General features: G+C 38.3%; 1 protein-coding gene across 2 annotated transcripts in view; it reads left to right on the forward strand.

The window, feature by feature from the left end:
• Thada (THADA armadillo repeat containing) overlaps window positions 1–25,135 on the forward strand; it is a 309,811-nt gene that overhangs the window by 12,523 nt on the left and 272,153 nt on the right. For both annotated transcript variants that reach the window (XM_042675483.1, XM_042675482.1), the window contains 7 exons: window positions 1,321–1,541; window positions 2,863–3,554; window positions 5,080–5,231; window positions 6,667–6,822; window positions 7,688–7,810; window positions 11,940–12,063; window positions 18,181–18,332. In XM_042675483.1, the coding sequence (XP_042531417.1) occupies window positions 1,321–1,541; window positions 2,863–3,554; window positions 5,080–5,231; window positions 6,667–6,822; window positions 7,688–7,810; window positions 11,940–12,063; window positions 18,181–18,332 (1,620 nt within the window). The remainder of the gene's footprint in view (window positions 1–1,320; window positions 1,542–2,862; window positions 3,555–5,079; window positions 5,232–6,666; window positions 6,823–7,687; window positions 7,811–11,939; window positions 12,064–18,180; window positions 18,333–25,135) is intronic.

A 25,135-nucleotide genomic window follows, 5' to 3' on the forward strand; every position in this document is an offset into this window, starting at 1 on the left:
GAAGAATTGAGATTCAGAGCCAGCCCTGGAAGACAAATCCAAGAGATGCTGATCTCCACTTAACCAGCAAAAAGCCAGAAGTAGAGGTATAATTCAAGTGGAAGAGTGCCAGTCATGAGCAAAACAAGCTAGGGGGGAGTTCAGGTACCCAGTACTGGCTTCAGAAAAAAAAAAGGGGGGGAGAATTGATAGAAAGTGGGGCAGTAGTAGTTTCCACCTGTAATCATAACTATTCAGGAGACTGAAAACTAAGAATTGAGGTCTGAAGCCAGCCTGAGCAGAAAATTTCTGAGAATCTTTTTTTTGTTTGTTGGTTGTAGGGCTTGAACTCTGGGCCTGGGTGCTGTCCCTGTGCTCTTCAGTTCAAGGCGAGTGCTGTACCTCTTGAGCCACGTGCCACTTCTGGTTTTCAAGTGGTTTATTGGAGATCAGTCTCATGGACTTTTCTGTCTGGGCTGGCTTTGAACTGTGATCCTCAGATCTCAGCCTCCTGAGTAGCTAGGATTACAGGTGTGAGTGACTGGCGCCTGACTTCTGAGAATCTTATATTCAGTTAACCAGCAAAATACTGGAAGTGGAAGTGTGACTCAAGTGGTAGAGCATCAGCTTGAGCAGAAAAAGCCAAGTGAGTAAGAGTGTGAGGCCCTGAGTTCAACCCCTGGTCCAGCACCAAAGGAAAAAAGAAAGGATAACACAAATTATATACGTTAGACAGTAAGCATGTTTGTTTCAGTCAGTGTTTTAGCAAGCTTATTCCACATGAAAAATACAAATTGGTAATATAAATGACAGTATTTGTATTTACTGATAGCAGATGTTTTTTTGTTTTTTGTTTTCATTTTAGAGTTACCTTCACACAGCATACAGGTGTTTCAATTTAACATGTCTATTTGTGTATATAATGCATCTTGATCAGAGTTTTTTTTTTTTTCCTGATAGCAGTTTCTTGCTGTATTATCTAGAAATTTATTTTGACCTTTTACATAATCTTATGCAAAATATATGTGCTCCAGCCAATGAAATCACATAAAGTCATTATTACTTAATAAAATTAAAGTTTGATTTCTTCAGTCACTTCTAACAATGTTAATCTGGCCCACATGCAGGGGGCGACATGTGGTATGCCAGGACTTCCCAGAAAAGGATTCATATGCATAAGATTTTTTTTTAAAGTATTAGTATAATACTTTTAAAGTTGGTGGCTACTTTATCATTAGTTTTCCTGGAATGCTTTGAGAGAAAGAAGATTTTAGGTTTGTATTTTGAGGTACCTTGTGAAAAATTTTGAATACATTATAGGAACTCTGTTCTATTTTCCAGATTAGCTGTTTGCTTCTCCATTCAGTAGACTACACCTGTGTCCCCGAGTGGTTCACAAGCAGCTGCGGGAACCTTTGTAGTGCCCACATCCCTAGGCCAGCTCTCTTATTCCTGTGCCAGGGGACACTGGCCATGTTGGACTGGCAGGATGGGAACGTGGGTTTCAGTGGGGAGACCCTGCTCTTGGATACTATACATGTTCTGTTCACCTTGAGTTCACAGTGAGTTTCGATTTTGCTGCCTGACATTTTTGTTTTCCTGTAAGGCATTTTAAAGATGCCAATGAACCAGTATACTTAGTAATTTAATGAAAAATGTAGATTGATCTTAAAAGTGATACATGTATGCTGAATGCTGGTGGCTCAGGCACGTAATCCTAGCTACCAAGGAGACTGAGATCTAAGGATCATGGTACAAAGCCAGCCCGGACAGGAAAGTCCATAAGACTCTTAATTCCCAGAACTACTAAGAAGTTGAAGGTAGAACTGTGGCTCAAGTGGTAGAGCACTAGCTTTGAGCAAAAAAAGCACAGGGACAGTGCCTAGGCTCTGAGTTCAAGCCCCAGCATCTGCCAAAAAAGTAAAAATGAAAACAAATATGGAATGAAACAAATGAAAGAAAGACATAATTGGTGTAGGCTAACTTGTAAAATTAATTTTAACGTTTAGTCTTTATGAGATCTCTTAAGACTTTTCATCTAGTCTGGCTTCAAACCAGATTCCTTCTTATTTCTGTCTTTGAAGTAGCTGGGATTGTAACTATAGCCATTATGTCTAGTTCAGCTTGTTTTTTGAGAGTGTCTCTAACTTTTTTTTTTTTTTTTGCTTGATCTGACATTGAACTGCAGTCATCCTGTTTGCTTCCTGGATAGAGGCAGAGGCATGTGCTACTAGGTCTCGCCTACAATTTTGGGGGCTGGACATGGGTGGTTCATAAATGTAATTCCAGATATCCAGGAGATGTAGACCAGAAGTTTTAGGGTTTAAGGCTAGCCAAGGTAAAAATTACTGAGATTCCATTGCAACATAAAAGCTGGATATGGTGGCTCAAACCTTTAATCTGTTATTTTGGAGGCATAAGCAAGTAGGATTGTGGTCTGAAGCGAGCAGCACAAGACTATTTGAAAAATAACTAAAGCAAAAAAGGGTTGAGGAGGGGCTGGGAAGGCGACTCGGTGGTAGAGTGCTTGCCTTGCATGCCTGAGGCCCTGGTTTGATTCCTCAGCACCACATAAGCAGGAAAGGCCAGAAGTGGCTCTGTGGCTCAAGTGGTAGAGCACTAGTCTTGAGCTGAAAAGCGCAGGAACAGTGCCCAGGCCCCATGACTTACAAAAAAAAAGGAAAAGAAAAAGGTTGAGGAATGTGGCTCAGGTGGTAGAATAATTGCCTAGCAAGCATGGAGACCTGAATTCAAGCCCCAATATCACCCCAAAATGTATACTTTCTGTTTATTTTTTAAAAAATGTTAATGTCTGATTGCAAAATGAAATTTCTTTTACTGGTCACATTATAATAATATGTATCATGATTCATTTTTCTTCAGGATTAAAGAGGCAACACTGGAAATGTTCCTGTCTAGAATCTTAGCATCTTGGACTAATATAGCTATTCATGTCCTTGAATCAAGTTCCCCAAGCCTGAAGGACAGACTGAAAGGGAATTCGAACATAGTTGAAAGAGTTTTGGAATATGTCTATACTCACTGGGAACATCCATTAGATGCTCTGCGACACCAAACCAAAATCATATTCAGAAATATTCTGCAAATGCACCAGCTAACTATGGAAGGAGCAGATTTGGTTGCTGATCCTTTCTTTTTGGAATTGACTAAGAATCTTCTGAGATTGGAATGGCAAATTAAAGGAAAGTATGCATGCCTTGGCTGCTTGGTAGAGTGCATAGGAATTGAGCACATACTGGCAACAGATAAAACTATTCCATCTCAAATCTTAGAAGTGATGGGTGACCAGTCACTGGTACCATATGCAAGTGACCTTTTGGAAACCATGTTTAAAAATCACAAGAGTCATTTGAAATCCCAGACTGTCAACAGTACTTGGATAGACCAGTGGCATGAAACTTGGGTTTCTCCTCTTCTTCATATACTTTGTGAAGGAAATCTGGATCAAAAATCTTATGTGATTGATTATTACTTGCCCAAATTACTGAATTACAGCCCTGAAAGCTTAAGGTACATGGTAAAGATTCTTCAGACATCTATTGATGCTAAAACTGGTAAGAAAAAATAATTTTTGTTTTCATTAATTTCTATTTATGATGTAGTTATATAGGCAGATGTTAAATCATATTGAATTTATCATTATTTCCACTTCTATAAATAGTTAAGGAAGCTAACTAGTGATAACATTTGCTTCAGTTTGAAGCAAATGTTCCTGTACATAGCAGAATGAAATCTTTGGCTGAAGTTGTTTCTCCAAGCCAAGAAAGGTTTCCTTTATTACAAAGTTTTAATTTGTTGTTTGTTCTCAACCTAGAGTAAAAAATATGTGTGTTTTACTTAATTGCTTATTCAAGTAATTGAGGCAGTAATTAAAACAGTTTTGGCTAGTTTAAGAACAAGTTACTTTGTGACAGCTATCTGCATCCTTTAGAATAGGGAAAGAAATGCCCTTCAGTAACTTACACAGAATGGAAGGGCATATGTAAGTCTGGAGGATGATTAAGAACCTTGTCTGGCAAGAGGGAAATTATTTTTATGTGCTGGTCCTTGGACTTCAACTTGGCCTGGGCGCTGTCTCTGAGCTTTTTAGCTTAAGGCTAATGGCACTTGAGCCACAGCTTTTTGGTGATTAATTAGAGTTAAGTCTCATGGACTTTCCTTTCCTGCTTGGTTGTCTTCAGACTGTGATCCTCATATCTCAGCCTCCTCAGTAGCTAGTATTACATGTATGAGCCATGAGTGCCTGGCTTTCTAATATTTTAAAATAACTCTTAAGGAATCACTGGATTAAAATATAATTCAGCAATGAATATATAAATGAGGAATCTGGCTATGTAAATCAGTCTGTTCTGCTTAATACAGCAAGAATATGGAATCTACATATCTTGCACTATTAAGAAATACTTTCAACAAACATATTAAAAACCTTCAAAGAGTATTCATAAAATAACAGGAAATTTTCATTTTTGTACCTAAAAATAATAAATTATTTAAGTTACTTCAAACAGTTGTTCTTACCTTCAGGTTTCATGAATCTGTTCTGAAGTAAGGTTGTTTTAGTTGTATGGCAGTGTGCCCTGGGAGCCAGAGCTCCCCTTTCCCTTACTGATTGCTGTAGTCCTCCTTCCTGAAACCAAAGGTCATTTTGACCTTCCTTTCATCTTTATTAATGAGAACAGTAACTCCAAAGTATGCAGAGAGGTTCACTGTTTATTTTTAGAGAATCATCGGTCTTTGGTTGCTGAATTTTTCCTGTTCTCTACGTGAAAGTATTTTACTTTTTGTATAATTGTTTGTAATATTTCTCCTTTTTTTTTTATTTTTCTGATTCACTTCCCTGGTACATTGACATTTTATGTTAGTAAGATAATTATGCTTCTCTGAATTTATTTACACAAGAACAATTCAATTTCAATAATGATTATTTTAGAATAGGAACTTTTGTGTTAAAATTTAGTGTGATTTTTATTTCACAGAATGTGGTGTTAATTGGAAACATGAAAATTGTAGTCTTTCTTAGCATAGTAACAAACTTTGGTATTACACTTTTGGGATAAGAACCACCTTTTCCATCCTTAGAGTCTTGTGATAGCAGGGGAGCTCTAGGAGCTTTGATGGCATGTTTACGAACAGCGAGAGCTCATGGACATCTTCAGTCTGCACCTGATATCTGGGAGAACCTTGTATCCAGTGCAAGAATAAAACAAGGCCTAATTCATCAACATTGCCAAGTAAGGAGACAAAACCACTGGGGTTTGTACATACAGTAGGTCCCTTACTCTTCGATTCCTTTAGCTATGCAATGTGGGTCCCCAACTTTTGCCTAGCACTTCTCTGGGGAGTGCAGGAAGAGGACGGAGAGAAAGTGAAAAAGTCATCTTTTTACTCAGTCTATGTAAAATGTAGTTGCGACAAGAAAACTTGTATAAGGCACCTGGGAACTCTGTAAGGGGTCAACAGTTATCAGTAACATGGACATTGTCTGCAGAACGAAATGTTTTATCCATCTTTTGGAAATTGCTAATGCTAGGCTGTTGACTTCATTGGTTCTCAGGCAACAGTAGAATAAAATCATTCAACCAGAACTGTACCTTCATCAGAGAAGTGGTGTTTATGGGAACAGAAGCTTTGCAGAGTGGGATTTAAAAAAGAAGCCACATGGCTGGGCACCAGTGGCTCATACCTGTAGTCCTAGCTACTCAGGATGCTGAGATCTTAGGATCACAATTCAAATCCAACCTGGGCAGGAAAGTCCCTGAGATTGCACGTGGTACTGTAACTTAAGTGGCAGAGCTCTGGCCTTTAGCTGAAGAGCTCAGGGACTGCGAGCACCCAGGCCCAGAGTTCAAGTCCCACGACTGACCAAAAAAAAAAAAAAAAGAGGGCTGGGAAGGTGGCTCAGTGGTAGAGCACTTGCCTTGCATGCCTGAGGCCTTGGGTTCGATTCCTAAGCACCACATAAGCAAAAAGAAAAAAGCCGGAAGTGTCGCTGTGGCTCAAGTGGTAGAGCACTAGGAGCTGAAGAGCTGAGGGACAGCGCCCAGGCCCAGAGTTCAGGCCCCATGACTGGACCAAAAAAAAAAAAGAAGTCATGAGACCAGTTAGAAATTCAGGGAAGTGGGCTGGGAAGGTGGCTCAGTGGTAGAGCGCTTGCCTTGCATGCCTGAGGCCCTGGGTTCGATTCCTCAGCACCACATAAGCAAAAAGAAAAAAGCCGGAAGTGGCGCTGTGGCTCAAGTGGTAGAGCACTAGCCTTGAGCAGAAGAGCTGAGGGACAGTGCCCAGGCCCAGAGTTCAGTCCCCATGACCGGACCCCCCAAAAAAAAAAAAAAAAAAAAAGAAATTCAGGGAAGTAATTTGAGAGTGATTTGAAGAGGTCCTGAGGTGAAGTCCCCACTAGGAAGAGATAAAGAATTGAAGTTGAGTGTTACTATGAAATAATTTAAGGCTGTTGATTTTTATAACACTCCCAATTTATAAGTTTAATATGATAATTTGATAAGACATAGTTGCAGGATATTTTGACTAGGAAACGTATGGAGGTATATGGCTGAACAATTTACTTTTTTCCTTTGCTATTCTGTGTAAACAATTAGACATTTCAAGTAGTATAGGCTTTGCTTATTCATTTGGAAGATTAACACTTTGTTGTTTGATGTATTTTAGGTCCGAATAGATACATTAGGTTTGCTTTGTGAAAGTAATCGAAGCACAGAGATTGTTTCCACAGAAGAAATGCAATGGATTCAATTCTTTCTCACATATAATCTCAACAGCCAGTCTCCAGGAGTGCGGCAACAGATTTGTTCTCTTCTCAAGAAGGTAGAATTTTGGTCCTAAAACACTGGAAATATTGAATTTCTCTTTGCAACTTATTTTGCTCTAGAAATCATTTTGAAAGAGTCTAGATTTTGGGAAGTTGTAAGAACATCATGGCATTTGGCTGCTACCTTTCTTCATGACCCTTTTGTGCTCTGCTCTGCGTTTTCTGCCTGTAGGACTAAAATCCAGATTGAAATTCCTTTATGTTGAAAATTAAAACAATCTCTTAGGACCAGATGCTGGTGGATAGCTATTCAGGAAGCTGAAATATGAGGATCATGGTTTGAAGCCAGCCCAGGCAGGAAAGTCTGTGAGACTCTTATCTCCACTTAGCTACCAAAAAAGCCAAAAGTAGAGTGGTGACCCAAGTGGCAGAATGCTAACCTTGAGCACAAAAGCTCAGGGTTGACACCTAGGCCCAGAGCTCAAGCCACCGTACCAGAAAAAAAAATTCTCATCAGAGTCATGGGGTTATAAGATAGTTATACGAAAGCTTTGGTAATAGAGGAAGGATGCTCTTACATTTTTAAAGTTTATATAGTCATTTTTGAATAATTCAATTTAAATTAATTATGCAATACATCTGAGCTGCAAAAGTGTAGACTATAGAAATGAGTACATTATCTTTAACTCCAGGCCAACATAAAGGAAATGGAAGAGCTGCGGCTTAATGACTGTATTCTTTTGCCATATACTTCGTTTTTGGTTTTGAAAATGCAAATGTTAATTTTGCTGTCAAAGAGAAATATTGTAGATATTAAGAGCTTCAGAACCATTGCTATCATTGCCTTAAATTTTCCCTTTCATGCTGACATTTGTGATTAGTATGTGGTTCATATATTTTCTGTTTTTCTTTGTCTTATAGTTGTTTTGTAGGATACAGGAAAGTTCTCAAGTACTTTACAAATTGGAGCAAAGTAAATCCAAACTTGAACCAGAGAATGCATTAACCAAAGAACAACCCTCTGTTTCTTTGCAGCAATATAAGGTAGGTAATACATTTCTAGACATAATAGAGTTGTGGCAATACTGATATTTGAACTCAGGGCCTTCGCTTGCTGGAAGTTGCTCTCCTATTTGAGACATTTTCTCAGCCACCTAGACTTTCAGATTTAAGAAAGCTGAAACTGTGAGTAATCATTGGAGGGAAACAAATAAAAATCTCATGTTTTTCTTCAAACTGAGTGTTAACATAATCCTTCTGCTTCTTTGGTCTCCCACTTGAGATAGCCTGAGTCATGAATTTGACTATACTTGACTGTTATGACATTAATGGGCCAATCTCAGTAACAGTTGGATCAGGTGATTTTAGTGTTTTAACAGGTAGGCAGTTGTCAGCTCTGCATACCTTTTGACTGGTTAGAAAGCTCTACTCTGGCTTGACCTACTTTCTCTTTACCCTGACATGACCTGTAATGCTCTGTCATCCATAGTTAAACTATGGAAGGAAGTTTGTGTCTCTCTAATTAGAATGAGCTTTAAGAATAGAGCTGAAACTGCGTGCTATTGGCTCACAGCTGTAATCCTAGCTACATAGGAGGCTGAGATCTAAGGATCATGGTTCAAAGCCAGCCCGGGCAGGAAAGTCTGTCAGACTCTTGTGGCTCAAAGTGGTAGAGCATTGGCCGTGTGCAAAAGAGCTCAGGGATAGTGCCCAGGACCTGAGTTCAAGCCCCGTGACAGACCAAAAAAAAAATAGAGCTGAGATCTAGGATACTGTATAAATGGGATAGGTATAGCTTTACTTATAGCCATTGCAATCTGGACTATGGCAACCTTTTATTTCAGGACAACAAAATGAGCTTTTCACTTGTTTCTTAACCAAATCTAGCTGACCTCTTTTTTTTCCCCTTAAGCCAAGTTGGAGGCAGACTCATCTGTTCAGGGAAATAAATATAACAATGATGCATTTTGAACTATGCATTTGAACTACCTACTCTTCATTTTAAAAGGTTAAAAAAAATTTAACAAAGACTTTGTCTATACAAAGGCTGAAATTAGCTTCATCTTCTAAAAATTCTGACAGTGAAGATTAGAAGGTCATGGCCTGACCTTTAAGAACCTAGTCTCAATTTTACCACGTACTAATTGGCTGACTCGAGTCTCTTCCACTGTAAGTGGCATTAGTAACTTCTCTCAGAAGGCTGGTATTGAAGATTTAATGAGAAAGGTCTTTGTAAACTGTAAATCACTCTAAAAAGTCTCACTGGAAGTCATTAAAAATGACTTAGAGTATGTATGGAACCCCTGTTGTGTGCTTCAGTCTCTTTTAGATCATTGCTAGGTTTAGAAAAATGCCTTTTTCACTTCTTTTGCAAGGAGGAAAGTGACTTTTGTGAAGTCTCAGTAAAGTACTTACCAAAAACCCTCTATTTTTGTAGATCGAGAACCTGGATTATCGTGAATGTAATTGTGGATATACAGTTTTGTTTTGTTTTGTTTTTCCCTTGAGACAGGGTCTTATTATATAGCCTACTTGGCTTTAAACTCACCATCTTCCTGCTCCTGCTTCTGAGTGCTGGAATTACATTTGGGAGCCACCAGACCTAACTGAATATGCGGTTTTGAACATTAATCCTTAGAGACTTTGAGTCTTGTGGCTATGATCCTTTCTCCTAAGTGGTAGTAACCTGTAGCTCTTGGATGCGGTGAGGTTAGCCCTGAGTTGTCATTATCCTCTTGGTAGCAGGTAGACTGAAGGCCCAGGGCCAATTAACACACCAAGTGCTAGGGAGAATAGGAGACTCGTTGAAAAAGATGTCTCCTTGACTAGTAGAGATGATTTCATATCTAAATAACCTATACTAATAATGAGATGACTTAAGCTTATAAAATACCGTACATCCAAATTCTCATTTAATTTTTAACCAGGCTGAAGGGTTAATACCCTTTTTTGTGTGTGTGCTGGGACTTGAATTCAGGGCGTGAGCACTATCCCTGAGCTTTTTACCTCAGGGTACTCTACCACTTAAGTCACACCTCTACTTCTGTTTTTGTTTGTTTGTTTGTTTTTTGTAGTTAACTTCCTGCCTAGACTGGCTTGTTGAACCTTGGTCCTCAGATCTATCTGCCACTTGAGTTGTGAACTTGACAGGATAAGCATTCTTATTGAGCAAGTGAAAAACACCGAGTTTAATGATGTTCAGTGTGACTTCTCATGATCCCTCATCTAGGACCCAAATCCAGATCTGCTCTTAACTCCAATTTTTTTTTTTTTGGGGGGGTCCGGTCGTGGGGCCTGAACTCTGGGCCTGAGTGCTGCCCCTCAGCTCTTCAGCTCAAGGCTAGCACTCTACCACTTGAGCAATAGCGCCACTTCCGGCTTTTTTTTTTTTTTTTTTTGGCTTATGTGGTGCTGAGGAATCGAACCCAGGGCCTCAGGCATGCAAGGCAAGCGCTCTACCACTGAGCCACCTTCCCAGCCCTCCAATTTTTTTTTTTGCACAAGGCTACATTAAGTACAGGCTTGGAGGTCAGAAAGTCCAGGAAGAACTTGGGGAGTTCATTGGGTGCAACTGACATACAAGGTTCTTGGAAGAATGGAAGACTTGGGTAGTGGGAACTGAGTGTTGAAGGTTAAATTGAGAATGAGTAGCAGTTAGTAGTAAGCCAAGCTATTTGGAAGTGTCACTCAGAACAATTAAAGTGTCATAGGGACATACATGGAGTTACTTCCAAGTGTGTAGGAAACTGTGGTCCAGACTTAGGATCCTAATGCATAAATGTGTTCTTTCTATCTATTACAGTCTAATAGAAGGAAAAAATAACTGTGTCAAAAAAATAAATTACAATTAGGATAATCCCTAAAGAGTAACCTTGTTATAACTTAATGGGAATGCTGAGTTCCAGCAGGATGTGTTTAGATTAACTAGGATGTTTTCTGAAATTCAGTGGAATTAGTAAACTCTTAGGACTTGTAAGAGCCTAAAGGATAAGGTTGCATGCCTAGCAGAAAAGTGAATGCATTGATCTTGCATTCCTGTCTAATCACTTGGGACTCAGGCTACACATACATTACTCATAGCTGAGCTGTAGCAGGATGTTTGAGAGTCACAGCTGTTTTTTGCAATTTTCCTCTTTATCTTAACACTGAAACTATTACTATTTAAGTAAACAAAGGAGACCTTATTTTTGACAAAAATATTTTGATAAAATGTTAACATTTTAATAAAATAGTTCTAATTTAATAATTTTAGTGTTAATTTTAATAAAAGTTTTAATTTTCTATCATTTGCAGATAGATTGGCAGAGAGTCCCAGGGGGGTAGGGAGAAAACAATAGAGTAATTGGATCTTTGTGAATTATGCTTAAACTTAGTTTGTACTGTCTTGTTTCTTCAGTTTAAAACGTTCATACCTTTGATGCCTAAATGCTTTTGGCTAGAAAAGTTAGTATTCATTCAGTTCTGGCACAGATCAGGATCTAAACAGATCTTGTTTTTATCAAAAATATGCTTTGCTTTTCTGAGCAACAGTAGGAATTGTTCTGATTGTTGACTATACAAAGATAGGGTTTGTTAGGTTATATCTACTCTAAGGCCATGGCTATTAATCTGTTTTGTGTGGCTATAATAAAATAAATGAGGCTAGATGCTTTAAAAAGAGGAGATTTATGAGGAGAAGAAGTTGGTGGCTGGTAAAGTCCAAACACCATGGTACTGACCTCAGGTAAGGGCAGACCAGTGGGCACAGTGTAGAAAGAACACGTGGGAGTATAAGGAAGCAAGAGAGCAAGTCAGGAATGTTCAGCCTTGGCATTATATAACAACCCCTCCTTATAAGAACTGATATAATCCCATGATATCTGGCTCAATTCTGAGGAAGGCATTAATTCATTCATGAGGGTAAAGCCTCCATGACCCAGTTGCCTTCCAGTAGGCCTGCCTCTCAAAGGTTCCATACTTCAACACAGCCATATTGGAGACTAGGCTTGAAGCATATGAACCTTTGGAAGACAAACTGTATAAACTATAACTGATATGATGAATAATCAAGAGAACTAAACACCTAGTGTTATTTATAAAAATCTTTACTCTTGTTATTAAAATTAGCGAAATACTGATTCTGGGTTAGCTTAATGTGGGTCACCTTAATTATATTTATTGTATATTTTTTTAGGATTTCATGTCATCTATTTGCAGCAGTCTCTTTGAAGCCCTCTTTCCTGGATCTTCTTATCCAACGAGATTTTCAGCTTTAACCATTTTAGGCTCAATAGCTGACGTTTTTCCTGTCTTAGAAGGTAAGCTTTCAGTAATCTTTGGGGAAGGTTTTCCCTCTTTGAAAATAGATGAAGTTAAAAACTTGCTTTACTTGAAGTTTCGGTTTCATATGTCCTTTCCTTATTATGTAGTTTTTACTTTTACATAACTAAATTTTCCAGTAAAGGATCAGGAAGAAGAGAGGCTGCTTTTCTCATCACTGATCACTGTTTGCCAACCATACTACACATTTCATGGGTTTTAATTATTATGGGAAGAGTTCCTACTCTTAACTCTTTTTTTCTTTTTATTGTGAAAATACCGTACAGAGGGGTTACAATTACATAGGCAAGGTAATAAGTACATTTCTTATCAAGCATTGTTACTTCCTCCTTTGTTTCCCCTTCCCATCCCTTCCCATCTCCCCCTCCCCCTCCCCTTAACTCCTTTTCTTAAAACTGTTTCTTGCTTTTCTTCATTTAGTTTAAAAGTAAAATCCCAATTGTCACCCTTATGTTGATTATTCTCAGTAAATCCTCCTTGTTATAGAGTAGTTTCCTTTCTATGCCCTCTGTTTTAACTTGGTTTTGGAACGACAATAAGTTGTCATTTCCAGGCATTCTGATTTTATGACATTCTTTGTCCTGAGGGTATGCAAAAGATAAGCATGTAAACTTAAGTTTTTGTTTTTGATTTTTGACAAGAAATGATTCTTTTTATTCCTGTACCACAGTATGTGTACTTTATTCCTATACCACAGTATGTGTACTTTAATGTGGATTTCTTACTTATGCTTAGTGTTCCTTGACAATGGTCAAGCAGGAAGATATTCTCAGTTGTTTGTTAACAGAGAATAGCCTTGGGACCAAGGAGTTTTACACTTTTTCCCCTCTTTGGTACTGAGGATTTAACAAATCAGGACCTTGGGCTTGCTATACAAGTACTCTATCACTTAAGCCATCCATACCCCTAATCCTTTGTGGTTTTTTTAGTTTGTGTTTTAGACCTTATTCTAATTATGCCTGTGGTAACTTGCTCCCACTCTAATTAGTTTTTGTTTGTTTTTGTGCTGGTATTTGGGCTTGAACTCAGGGCCTGAGCACTGCTCTTTAGCTTTTTTTTTTTGATGTTGTTGTCATGGGGCTTGAACTCTGGGCCTGGGTGCTGTCCCTCAGCTCTTCAGCTCTTCAGCAGTCTACCACTTGAGCCACAGGGCTGCCACTCCTGGTTTTCTGGTGGTTAATTGGAGATAAGAGGCTCATAAACTTTCCTTCCTGTGCTGGCTTTGAACTGTGATCCTCAGATCTCAGCCTCCTGAGTAGCTAGGATTACAGGCATGAGTCACCAGCACCCAGCTGCCCATTAGCTTTTATGCACAGTTCTACTACTCTATCATGTAAACCATACCTTCAAGTTTTGAGTTAATTGGAGATAAGAGTCTCACAGACCTTTCACGCCCAGGCTGTCCTTGAACTGTGATCCTTAGATCTCAGCCTCCTGAGTAGCCAGGATTACAGGTGTGAACTGGCCCCATTTGTTTGTTTTTTGCCAGTCATGAGGCTTGAACTCAGGGCATGGGCACTGTCCCTGAGCTTCTTTTTGCTCAAGCTAGCACTCTACCACTTCAGCCATAGCACCACTTTAGACTTTTGCTGTTTATGTGGTACTGAGGAATTGAACCCAGGGCTTCATGCATGAGCCACATTCCCAGCCCCCATTTGTTTTTTTTTACTTTTTTATTTTATTTATTATTATTTTTTTGGGTCCAGTCATGAGGCCTGAACTCTGGGCCTGGGCGCTGTCCCTCAGCTCTTCAGCTCAAGGCTAGCGCTCTACCACTTGAGCCACAGCACCACTTCCGGCTTTTTTTTCTTTTTGCTTATGTGGTGCTGAGGAATCGAACCCAGGGCCTCAGGCATGCAAGGCAAGCACTCTACCACTGAGCCACCTTCCCAGCCCCCCATTTGTTTTTGAGATAGGTTCTCATTGGCTTATCTAGGCTAGCTTGAAATGGCATCATTATTCTCTTGCCTCTGCCTCTCAAGTATCTGGGATTACAGACATGTTCTACCATGTGGGGCTCTAGTTGGATTTTAATTAGTTTAAAAAAAAATTAAATTACTAGACCAAGTGTAACTTTCTAACAAGGAGAGAGTTGCTATTAATACATGCTTATTTCATTTAAGGAAAAAATGATTGTTTTCAAGTTTATTTTGAAAAAAAAAATCAATAACAAAGTTTCAGGAATAGTTCAAATGAACAGCCATGATCCTCTACCTAGAATGATAAGTTAATATTTTGTCACATTTACTTTATTTGTCTCTTCTTAATTTTAAAACTGTTATATAGGAGTCTATTCAAGAAATTCAATGTTGATAAAGTTATGTTTTTAATATGCAACCCATATTCAAATTTTCCCATTTGTCCCAACAAATTGCCTATTATAGTACAAATAAATTTTCTACCGTCTGGAAACCAATTGCGTACAATCACATGTTGCTTTTGTTTTTTTGTCTACTTATCTTTATTGGATATTTTTTAGCTTTGATTTCACTAAACCCAAATGTTAAAATAGATTTGAATTAAGATACCACATTTGTGTCACTGATAAAAAAGCAAGACTGTCAAAACGAATTAAATTTTGTTTACTCGTAACTTTAGAAATAATGATAATGGTAAAGATTTATTAACTTTGAACTGGGAGAGAATAAATTTTTGTGTTTTTTAAGCCACTTAACGTTTGTTAATTTATTACAGCACTTACAAAAAATGAATACTGGATAAATACAGGGAGCTTTTATCTGTAGGTGATTAATTATCCATTTGACAAAAACCTTTTACATAATGTAACTATGTATATAGAAAAAACAATAGGCTAAATTAGACTAGTGTTTTTCAGTAAGAAGAATAAAATATTTAAATATACTTTAAGTGTGAAAAACCTAAGTTATTCTTCTTACGAGTCATGTATAATTAGGCTGTTACTGATGTCATAGTAATTATATTAATTAAACAAGTAGATGATATGCAAATGTAGCAGGCTATACTATACTGATAGCTTTTAAAGCAGGCTGAAGAACCATGTTTGTATAATATAGTATGGAAATTGTAAATTCATTCTTCATATCATTTTATAGAAGAACTGTGATTTGGTCCTCATCACAGTGGCTCTTGGGTTGAGGATGTGGTTCAACAGTAGAGTGCTTTCCTAGCCAACAAGAATAAGCTACATGCATCTTTCTTGTATAGAATTAGATGTCAGAATATTCAAGGTTGAAAGTTGGATTCTACAATTAGACTAAAAGAGTTTGTTTATAGTGTACAAAACAAACGACTTCCTCTTTTGGAGCTTACATTTGAACAAAGGCTTCAAAAAAATTAAGGATTTCCCATCTCAACCAATAAGCTGGGCATGGTAGTACATATCTGTTGTCCCAGATATGAGACAGGAATACATAGAAGGATTCTGACTCAGGCTGGCCAAAACATGAGTTCCCATTTGAAAATAACTAAAGCAGAAAGGGCTCGGAGCATGACTCAGGTGGTAGTAGAGCAAGCAGGTTTGAGGTCCTAAGTACAAACCCAATTACTTCCTAAAAAAAAATTGGGCCTGGAATAAGTGATAGAGCACTTGCTTTCTACTCACAGGGAATTAGGTTTGATCCTCAGCATTGCAAAAACAGAAACTTTGACATAAATAATAATAGCAAATCACAGAATGTGAAAACTTTAAGGAACAGTAAAAGCAGTTACTAGGAAAATTTACAGATGTAGATTCTTACATTAAAAGTAAAACAGCCAGGTGCTGGTGGCTCACGCCTGTAATCCTAGCTACTCAGGAGGCTGAGATCTGAGGATTATGGTTTGAAGCCAGCCTGAGCAGTAAAGTCTGTGGGACTCTAATCTCCAGGTTACCACCAAAAAGCGGAAGTGGCTTAAGTGGTAGAGTGCTAGCCTTGAACAAAAAAGCTCAAAGATGGGCGGGAAGATGGCTCAGTGGTAGAGTGCTTGTGCTTGCCTTGCATGCATGAGGCCCTGGGTTCGATTCCTCAGCACGACATAAGCAGAAAAAGCTGGAAGTGGCACTGTGGCTCAAGTGGTAGAGTGCTAGTCTTGAGCTGAAGAGCTGAGGAACAGAGTCCAGGCCCAGAGTTCAGGCCTCATGACAAAAATAAATGAATGAATGAATAAATAAATAAATAGATAAATAAAGCTTAAGGACAATGCCTAAGCCCTGGATCAAGCCTAGGAGAGCAAACAAAGAAACAAACGAACAAGCTGAATGTGTTGTTGATTTGGAAGAATGAGCCAGTTTGAGCTGTTACGTGGCAAACTCTGTCCTAAATAAATAAATAAATAAATAAATGAATAAATAAATGTTAATGGGGTTGGGAATTTTTAGCAAAAGAGCATTTGCCTTGCAAGTATAAAGTCCCAAATTGATCCTCAAAACTGAAAAAAAAGTTTAGATCTCAAGAAATTAGAAGAGCAAAAATAACCCCAAACTAGCTAAAATAGTAAAGATTAGAATAGAGATAAATGGCCATTAAAAAATATATGATCAATAAAACTTTTTTGTAAAGCTCAATAGAATTGACAAAAGTTTTAGCTAGACTAAAAACAAAAAAAGAAATACAAATAACTAAAATCAGCAATAAGATAAGGGTATTTCTACACTTAAGAAATAAAAAGAATTTCAAGATGCATACAGTGAACAAATGTAGGCCAAAAAATTAGATAGTACATAAGGGATTGACAGTTTCTTAGGAACATGAAAATTTCAGACACAAGAAGAAATGAAGCAGAACAAATCTAAAACAAATAAAGCTACTAAATCAGTAACCAAAACACTTTCCAGCAAAGGAATGTGCCTTCATTGGTTAATTCTTCCAAACAATTCAAGAACATTGGACAATGCTTCTAAAGTCTCATGAAGTTATTGAGAGAATACCTCCTAAACTTATTCTATGATGCTTCATTACCTGATACCAAAGCCAAAGACTATAAGAAAACTACATTCCAAAATCCTTTAGGAGTATGTTGCAAAAATTCTCAAGAAGCACCAGGCACTGACGGCTCACGCCTGTAATCCTATGTACTCTGGAGGCTAAGATCTGAGGATCTCTGTTCAAAGCCAGCCTGAGCAGAAACCCCAAGAGACTCTTATCCACCTGAAATGGAGCTGGAGCTCAAAGCGGTAGAGCTCTAGTCTGAAGCAAAAGAGTTCAAGGTCAGCACCCAGGCCCCTAAGTTCAAGCACTACAGCTGACCAAAAATAAAAAAAAAAAAATAAAATCCCATCAAAATACTATCAAAACAAATCAAGTAATCTTAAAAACACTGTGGACCATGGCCAAATTGAAATTATCCCAGGAATACATAAAAATAATAGGTTATACTCATTTTATGTTAGATCTTTCTAAGATATGCTATGATTTTAGATTTTAGATCAGAAAGTTTTAAGATTTTTTAAAAAATGTGTCTGCATTTATTTGCTTTTATTTATTTTTATAAACTTACTTCGGAATGTTGCATAATACCTTTGAAAGAGAATGAAATAGTCTTATATTTTAAGGACTATCTTATTTAGAAAATGAGTTTTTACATTGTCACTTGAAGAAATACCCTAATGGGAAAGCTATTTTAAGCCTTTGTCGGTGATGTATGAAATGTGGGGGCTGGATAGGATTCCATGGTGTAATACTTGTCCAGCTGTGAAAGGCCCTGATTCAAACTGCATACCAGGAAGAATACTATGAAGTCAAGGCTAGTTGTGGTTAAAGTATGAAAAATAAATTTTTCTATAGATGTAGCCAGATAACATTAAGTAAGTTATTCCTTTAATTCACCTCTTTTTTTTTTCTTTTTTCTTTTTTTTTTGTGTTTGTGTGGTTCTGGGATTTGAACTCAGGGTCTGGCTACTGTTACTGAAGCTTAAGACTAGTGCTCTACCACTTGAGCCACAGAGCTCCATGTGCAGCTTTTTAAAGTTTTTTTTTACTTTTTAAGTAGTTTATTGGAGATTAGGGTCTCACAGACATTGCTGCTTGGGCTGGCTTCGAACCATGATTCTCAGATCTCCTGAGTAGATAGGAATATAGATATGATCCACTTGTGCCAAAATCTTTTAATTCACTTTTTTATCTTTTTTTTTTAAGGTCACATGCAAACTGTATATCAGCTGAGTCATGATATTGATGTTTCTCGTTTCCAAACACTAATGGAATGTTTCACCAGTACGTTTGAAGAAGTAAAAACTTTAGCCTTTGACCTTCTGATGAAGTTATCAGTAAGGGCTGTACAGTTTCAGGTATTTGGGCTTTTTAAAAATGTAAACATGAATCTGATACATGAAGAAAAACTTTCTTTTAACATAAATCAGTCAGGATTGTACGGGTTCTTGGTGTCTGCCACTGAATGTCTTTTAACTGTTTATTTCAGCTACTAATGTGTGTTTACTATCGCAGGGTAGTAGGAAAGGAGAAAATATAAAATCCTGCATCAGGCTGGGCACCAGTAACTTACGCCTATAATCCTAACTACTCAGGAGTCTGAGATCTGAAGATCACTTTTCAAAGCCAGCCTGGGCAGGAAAGTCCATGAAACTCTTATCTCCAATAAACCACCAGAAAACAGGTAGTGACACTCTGGCTCAAGTGGTAGAGCTCTTGCCTTAAACTGAAGAGCTGAGGAACAGCACCAAGGCCCAGAGTTTAAGCCCCACAAACCAACAACAACAACAAAAAAGTCTGCATCATTCAGCCTTGCCTTTGGTTTCTTAGTACTTTGATGAAAAGAGGGATGTAGGAAGCAACAAATTTTATGGTTTGACCAAATTGTTGGAAGGTTTCAGTTAACTGTTGTCTTTCCTATCCCTTTGGCTTATAATATTTGGTCAAAACATATCACTTACAATAATTTGAGTTTTTAAAGATAGGCTTCCTGTTTAGTAGGCTAGGAGCTGAGTGTAAATAAGAACATGTTTTTGATCTTCCAATAAGCAGTTCTTAAACTAAGGCTAAAGCCTTCTAGTATCTGAAGTTAAATGACAGTGCTTGGCATTCTACCCCAGCCCAGCCCTGGTATTCTTATTCCCAGCTCTTCCTAATTAGGAGTAGGACCAAAGATGGGCCCAGGAGTGAAGGTACAGCATTGAATGAGTCTGCTGAGGGGCACCTAGCAAGACTCTTTTCTCTGCTCCTCAATCTTGTTCTGAGGCTGTGAGGTCACCAGCACAGTAGGCTCTAGAACTTTGCTACAGCTTTCTGTTAGCACTCTGCAGAAGCCAAGGAGCTAGTGGGGCTCTGGCTGAGCTATGTTCTGGGCTCCGGCTCTTAGGCTGTATCTAGCATGTGGTATATGGCTTAGGGGGATAGCTTATAGGTCCAATCATAGGAGCACACGTAAGAGAGCACAGTGCAAGATCTTAGGGTGTCTTCTGATTTAGATCCCACCTTTGGGATTCCAGGTGCATGGTGAGTAAGAAGGTTCTTTGGTACTCTCTCTGCTAACTTTTATGCCCTCAGAGTTTTAAAGTATGAGGTTTTCTTTATTCTTATTAGCTCATCCTCTTACTATTGACCACACATTGTGTGTGATCATCTTTATAACTGGTTGGTCAAAATTTTGTGGTTTATGTTATAGCACATACATGAAAGATATTGTTCTTGAAGAAAATACCAAGGGCCCTTAAGGTACCTGGACCTTTCTAACTTGACAAGCACAAACTTGTGCTTGGTACAGAGATAGCATAGAACTGAAGAAATTTTGTGATGCACACTAGGATTTGGTTAGACTCTTTCTACTGGTTTGCATATTAGTAAAATTGTCAATGGCATGAAACAGACATTTAAGATTTAAAAATATGAATTAATTTCTTTATCCCCCAAAGTCTTTGGGAGATAACCTGATATATATATGTATATGTATATATATATATACACACACATATACATATATACACATGTATATATCATAGATACACATGTATCTAATATAGATACATATATATACATATGTAAATATACATAGATACACATGTATCTAATAGATCTATATTAGATACACATGTATGTATGTGTGTACGTGTATACGCACACACATACAGTGTTTTTTGGGCAGTATTGGAATTTGAACTAATGGTTTCAACCTTGTTATCTAAGTTTTATAGCACTGAGCCTTACCCTTTGCTTTATTTTTCAGACAGGGTTTTATGCGTTTTGCTTGGGGCCTATGTCAGTCCTCAGTCTTCTTTTTTTTTTGTCGGTTGTGGGGCTTGAACTCTGGGCTTGGGCGCTATCCCTCAGCTCTTCAGCTCAAGTGAGCTCTCTACTGCTTGAGCCACAGCGCCACTTCTGGTTTTCTAGTGGTTTATTAGAGATAAGAGTCTCATGGACTTTCCTTGCCCGGGCTGGCTTTGAACCATGATCCTCAGATCTCAGCCTCCTGAGTAGCTAGGATTACAGGCATGAGCCACCAATACCCGGCTTCAATGTTCTTATATTCTATAAGAATGTATCACTATGCCTGGCTTGTTTTGTTGAGATAAAGTCTTGCTAACCTTTTTTTTTTTTTCTTGGGTCTGGTCATGGGGCCTGAACTCGGCCTGGGCGCTGTCCCTCAGCTCTTCAGCTCAAGGCTAGTGCTCTGCCACTTGAGCCACAGCGCCACTTCCGGCTCTTTTCTTTTTGCTTATGTGGTGCTGAGGAATCGAACCCAGGGCCTCAAGCATGCAAGGCAAGCACTCTACCACTGAGCCACCTTCCCAGCCTCCTTGCTAACCTTTTTTTGCTAAGGTTGACCTTGACCTTGATGTCTGCCTCATATAGGCAGTTGGGATTATAGGCATATGCTACCATGCCTGGCCCTGTAATAGTATTTTTTAAATGTAGCTAAATATTAAAAACTTTTTCTTTTTTTATGATCATATTGAAGATTGAACTCAAGGTCTCAATCTCTGTCTTGCTTTATGCCCAGGTTGGCTGAGGCTGTATGATCCTCTTACTTGTCTTTGTTGTTGGAGATGTCAGATGCATGCCACTGCATGCTGAGATACAGGAGTACACTATTGTGCTCATAGGTAGAGATAGTCTTGTGAACGTTTTCTTTCCCCCTAGGCTGTCATTAAACCATGATCTCTCAGTCTCTACATCTCATTCCACTGTACTTGACTTAAGGCATTTTTAATGTTAGCCAAATCTAAGTAGTATACATATAATACCTACTTCTAAAGTATAACTTTACCATTTCTATTTATTATTATAATATTATTTTTTTCTGTGGCGCTACATGTCCTAGATTTAAAAAATATATAATTCTATTATTATTATGATGTTGTATAGAAGAGTTACTGTTTCATAAGTCAGGTAATGAGGGCATTTCTTTTTGTGCAATGTGTCTCTTCCTTTACTTTCCCCCAATGTCCCCTTCCTCATTCCCCTGCCCACGATTTGTGTTGTTTATTTTCCACATAGAGTCTATTGAGTATCATGTCTTCATCCTTCCTCTATTTGTGTCCTTCTTCCCCCCAAGACAAAAAAGTTAAACAAAACAAAGCAAGAAAACAATGCAGAAACACCATTATCATCATCACCACTGCCTCCACCATAACCACCAAAACCCATGTTTTCATTTTCTAGAATTCATTTAAATAAATAGTTGTTGCTTTTAAGTCAACAAAGTCTTACATTATGCCCATCCACTATAAATATCCATTAAAAATAATCTTATTCTTACTATTAACATGTGCAGAGGAGCTATCATTTCATGAGTCAGGTAGTGACTCATTTCAATTTTTGGACAGTGTCACCCCTTCCTTTACTTTCTCCCAGTTTTTCCCTCCTATCCCTGCTCACAAGTTAATAGGTCATTTTCAACTTATTGTGTATACTGAATAGCAAGATTGTATTTGTATACCCTTCTTCCCTCCCTTTACACCTTCAGAAGAAAAAAGCAAAAAACCCCACCACCATCACCACCACCACCAACAATAACAAATAACAACAACAACAAAAACCCCATGTTCCCATTTCCTGGAGTTTATTTTGATAAATGGTATTTTATGTTCAGAGAAGTTACACCTTTATGTTCTTCCCCTAAGGATAACCTCTTTTAGTCTGACTGTGTGAATGCTTAGAGTCCTATATAGATTATCATGTCCAGTTATATTTTAGATCTAGCTTCCACATATAAGAGAAAATATGTGCCGTTTGTCTCTCTGACCTTACTTAGCATGATATGTTATATATCTATCCATTACCCTGCAAATGACATAATCCTATTCTTTCTAATAGATTAGTAAAATTCCATTGTGTATATATAACACATTTTATTAATCCACTCATTTGTTGTAGGCCATCTGGACTGTTCCCATAACTTGGTATTTGTGACTAGTGCAGCAATGAACATGGATGTGCAAGTGTCTTTACTGTATCTTGACATGTAATGATCTGGGTAGATCCCCCAAAGTGATATGGCTGGGTCATAGTGAAGTTCTATGCTTAGGTTTTAGAGGAACCTCTAGACTGTTGCTGTCCAGAGTAGTAGTGCTAGTTTACATTCCCACCAACAGTACAATAGGATCCTTGTCAAATTCTTGATGGTTTGAATTCTTGATCTAACTGGGGTGAGATGGAATCTCAAAGTTGTTTTGGTTTGCATTTACTTTATGGCCAGGGATGTTGAGCATTCGTGTGTCTATTCAGCATTCTTCTTGTGAGAAATCTCTTTTAAACTCCTTTGTTTATTTAATGATTGGTTTATTAGTTTGGGGGGGGGTGTTAGTTTTTTGAGCTCCCTGTATATTTTAGATATTAGGCCTTTGTCAGATGTATTGCTGGTGAAGATTTTTTCCCAATCTGCTGGCTATCTTTCAGTTTAATAACTATGTCCTTTGCTGTGCAGAAACTTTTTATTTTTATGTATTGATCAAATCTCTTTCCTATTTTCTGTGCCCCTGGGTATCTTTTCAAAAGATTCATACCTATGCTTATAAATTCTAATGTTTCTCTTACTCCATCTTGCAGCAGTTTCAAAGTTTCTGGTCTGACGTTAAGGTCTTTGATCCACTTTGAGTTGCTGTTTGTGCATGGTGACAAACAGGGATCCAGTTTTAGTTTTCTACATATGGATGTCCAATTTTTCCAACACTAATTATTATTATTATTATTTGTTGGTCATGGGTCTTCAACTCTGGACCTGAATGCTGTCCCTCAGCTTTTCAGCTCAAGGCAAGTGCTTTACCACTTGTGCCACTGCTCCACTTCCAGTTTTTTGAGTAGTTTATTGGAGATAAGAGTCTCACAGGGCTGGGAAGGTGGCTCAGTGGCAGAGTGCTTGCCTTGCATGCATGAGGCCCTGGGTTTGATTCCTCAACACCACATAAGCAGAAAAAGCTGGAAGTGGCGCTGTGGCTCAAGTGGTAGAGTGCTAGCCTTGAGCTGAAGAGCTGAGGGACAGCACCAGGCCCAGAGTTCAGGCCCCACGCCCAGCAAAAAAAAAAAAAGGAAAGAAAAGAGTCTCACAGACTTTCCTGCCAGGGCTGGCTTTGAACTGCGATCCTCAGATCTCAGCCTCCTGAGTAGCTAGATTTATAGGGGAGAGCTACCGGCTCCTGGCTTAACACTAATTATTGAAGAAGTTAATAAATAGTATTTTAAATGCTCAGAGGCATTGTACCTCCCCTAAGAGTGATTCCTCCCCTAAGAGTGTCTTCCTTTGGTCTCACTGTATCTGATTGCCTAGAGTCCTGTATAATTTATCATGTCCTGTTATATTTTAGATCTAGCTTCTGCAATGAGTGAAAACATGTGCAGTTTGTCTCTCTGAGCTTGGCTTACTTCACTTAACATGATTTGTTCTAAGGACCATCCATTTCTTTGCAAGTGGCATAATTCCTAGATTTTCAAGTTGTGTTTTAATTGATCTAAGGTGGTAAAACAAAGGTATTTTATGCTTCAAAGGCTATTACTATATTTTTTACTAGGTGTTCAGACTTATTGTTAGTTACAAAATTGTTTAGATGCTCAATTGGCTACTTATGATACATATTTAGATTTGAACTTTTGGTTATTATTTTTCTTTTGTTTTTGTTTTTCCAGTCGTAGGCTTGAACTCAGGGCCTACGGGCTGTCCCTGAGCCTCTTTGTGCACAAAGCTAGCTACCACTTGAGCTACAATGCCACTTCTGGCTTTTTCTGAGTAGTTTATTGAAGATAAGAGTCTCACAAACTTTTCTACCTGGGCCAGCTTCAAACTGTGGTCCTCAGATCTCAGCCTCCTGAATAGCTAGGATTACAGGTGTAAGCCACCAGCACCTAACTTATTTTTAATTTTTTTTTAGGTCAAGAAAGTTTATCATACCAAATGTCAAAGAATTTAAATTGAACTAAGCTTATATTCAAATTAGTATATTTGATGTCTACTATTTGAATTGTTAGACATTAATGCCTTTTTGGTGTGATGGGATTTGAACTCAGATTCTTGTGCTTGCTTGGCTTGCTTGTTAGGCTACTATTAGGCTACTACTCTACTACTTGAGCCCTTTCCTCCAGCCCTGCTTTTTGTTGCTCATTTTGAAGATGAGGGTCTTGTGGAATTTGATGCTGGAGCTGGCCTTGAACTGTGATCCTATAGATCTCAGCCTTCAGAGTAGCCAGCATATAAGCAGGAGCCCCTGACACTCAGCATGTTTTCTCCTTAACAGACAGTTACAGAACAATCTCATTAGAATCAGATTATTATCTAGCGGACAATCTCTGATTTCCAGAGTGTGTGTGCATGTAGCTTATCAAGGGTTTAGTTGGGAATGGGGTCTGTATTTTGTTTTGTTCACTCAGTGTGAACCAAGTGAACTGTTACAGTAACCTGTTCTTTTTCTGCCTTCTGCAATACACGCAATGTGAGGGGATATTTCTATGAGAAATAAGTGGGAACTTGTAGGCAGAATTCTTCCCTCCCTCCCTCCCTCCCTCCCTATTTCTCCCTCCCTCCCTCCCTCCCTCCCTCCCTCCCTTCCTTCCTTCCTCTCCTTATCACTTTTGCTCCATTTTCTTTGCTTATAGCTGGTGCTGTACCACTTGAGACATGTCTCTAGTGCAAAATTTTGCTGATTGT

Source organism: Dipodomys spectabilis, unplaced genomic scaffold, assembly GCF_019054845.1.
Source record: "Dipodomys spectabilis isolate Male_0828 unplaced genomic scaffold, ASM1905484v1 ptg000026l, whole genome shotgun sequence".
Lineage (NCBI taxonomy): Eukaryota > Metazoa > Chordata > Mammalia > Rodentia > Heteromyidae > Dipodomys > Dipodomys spectabilis.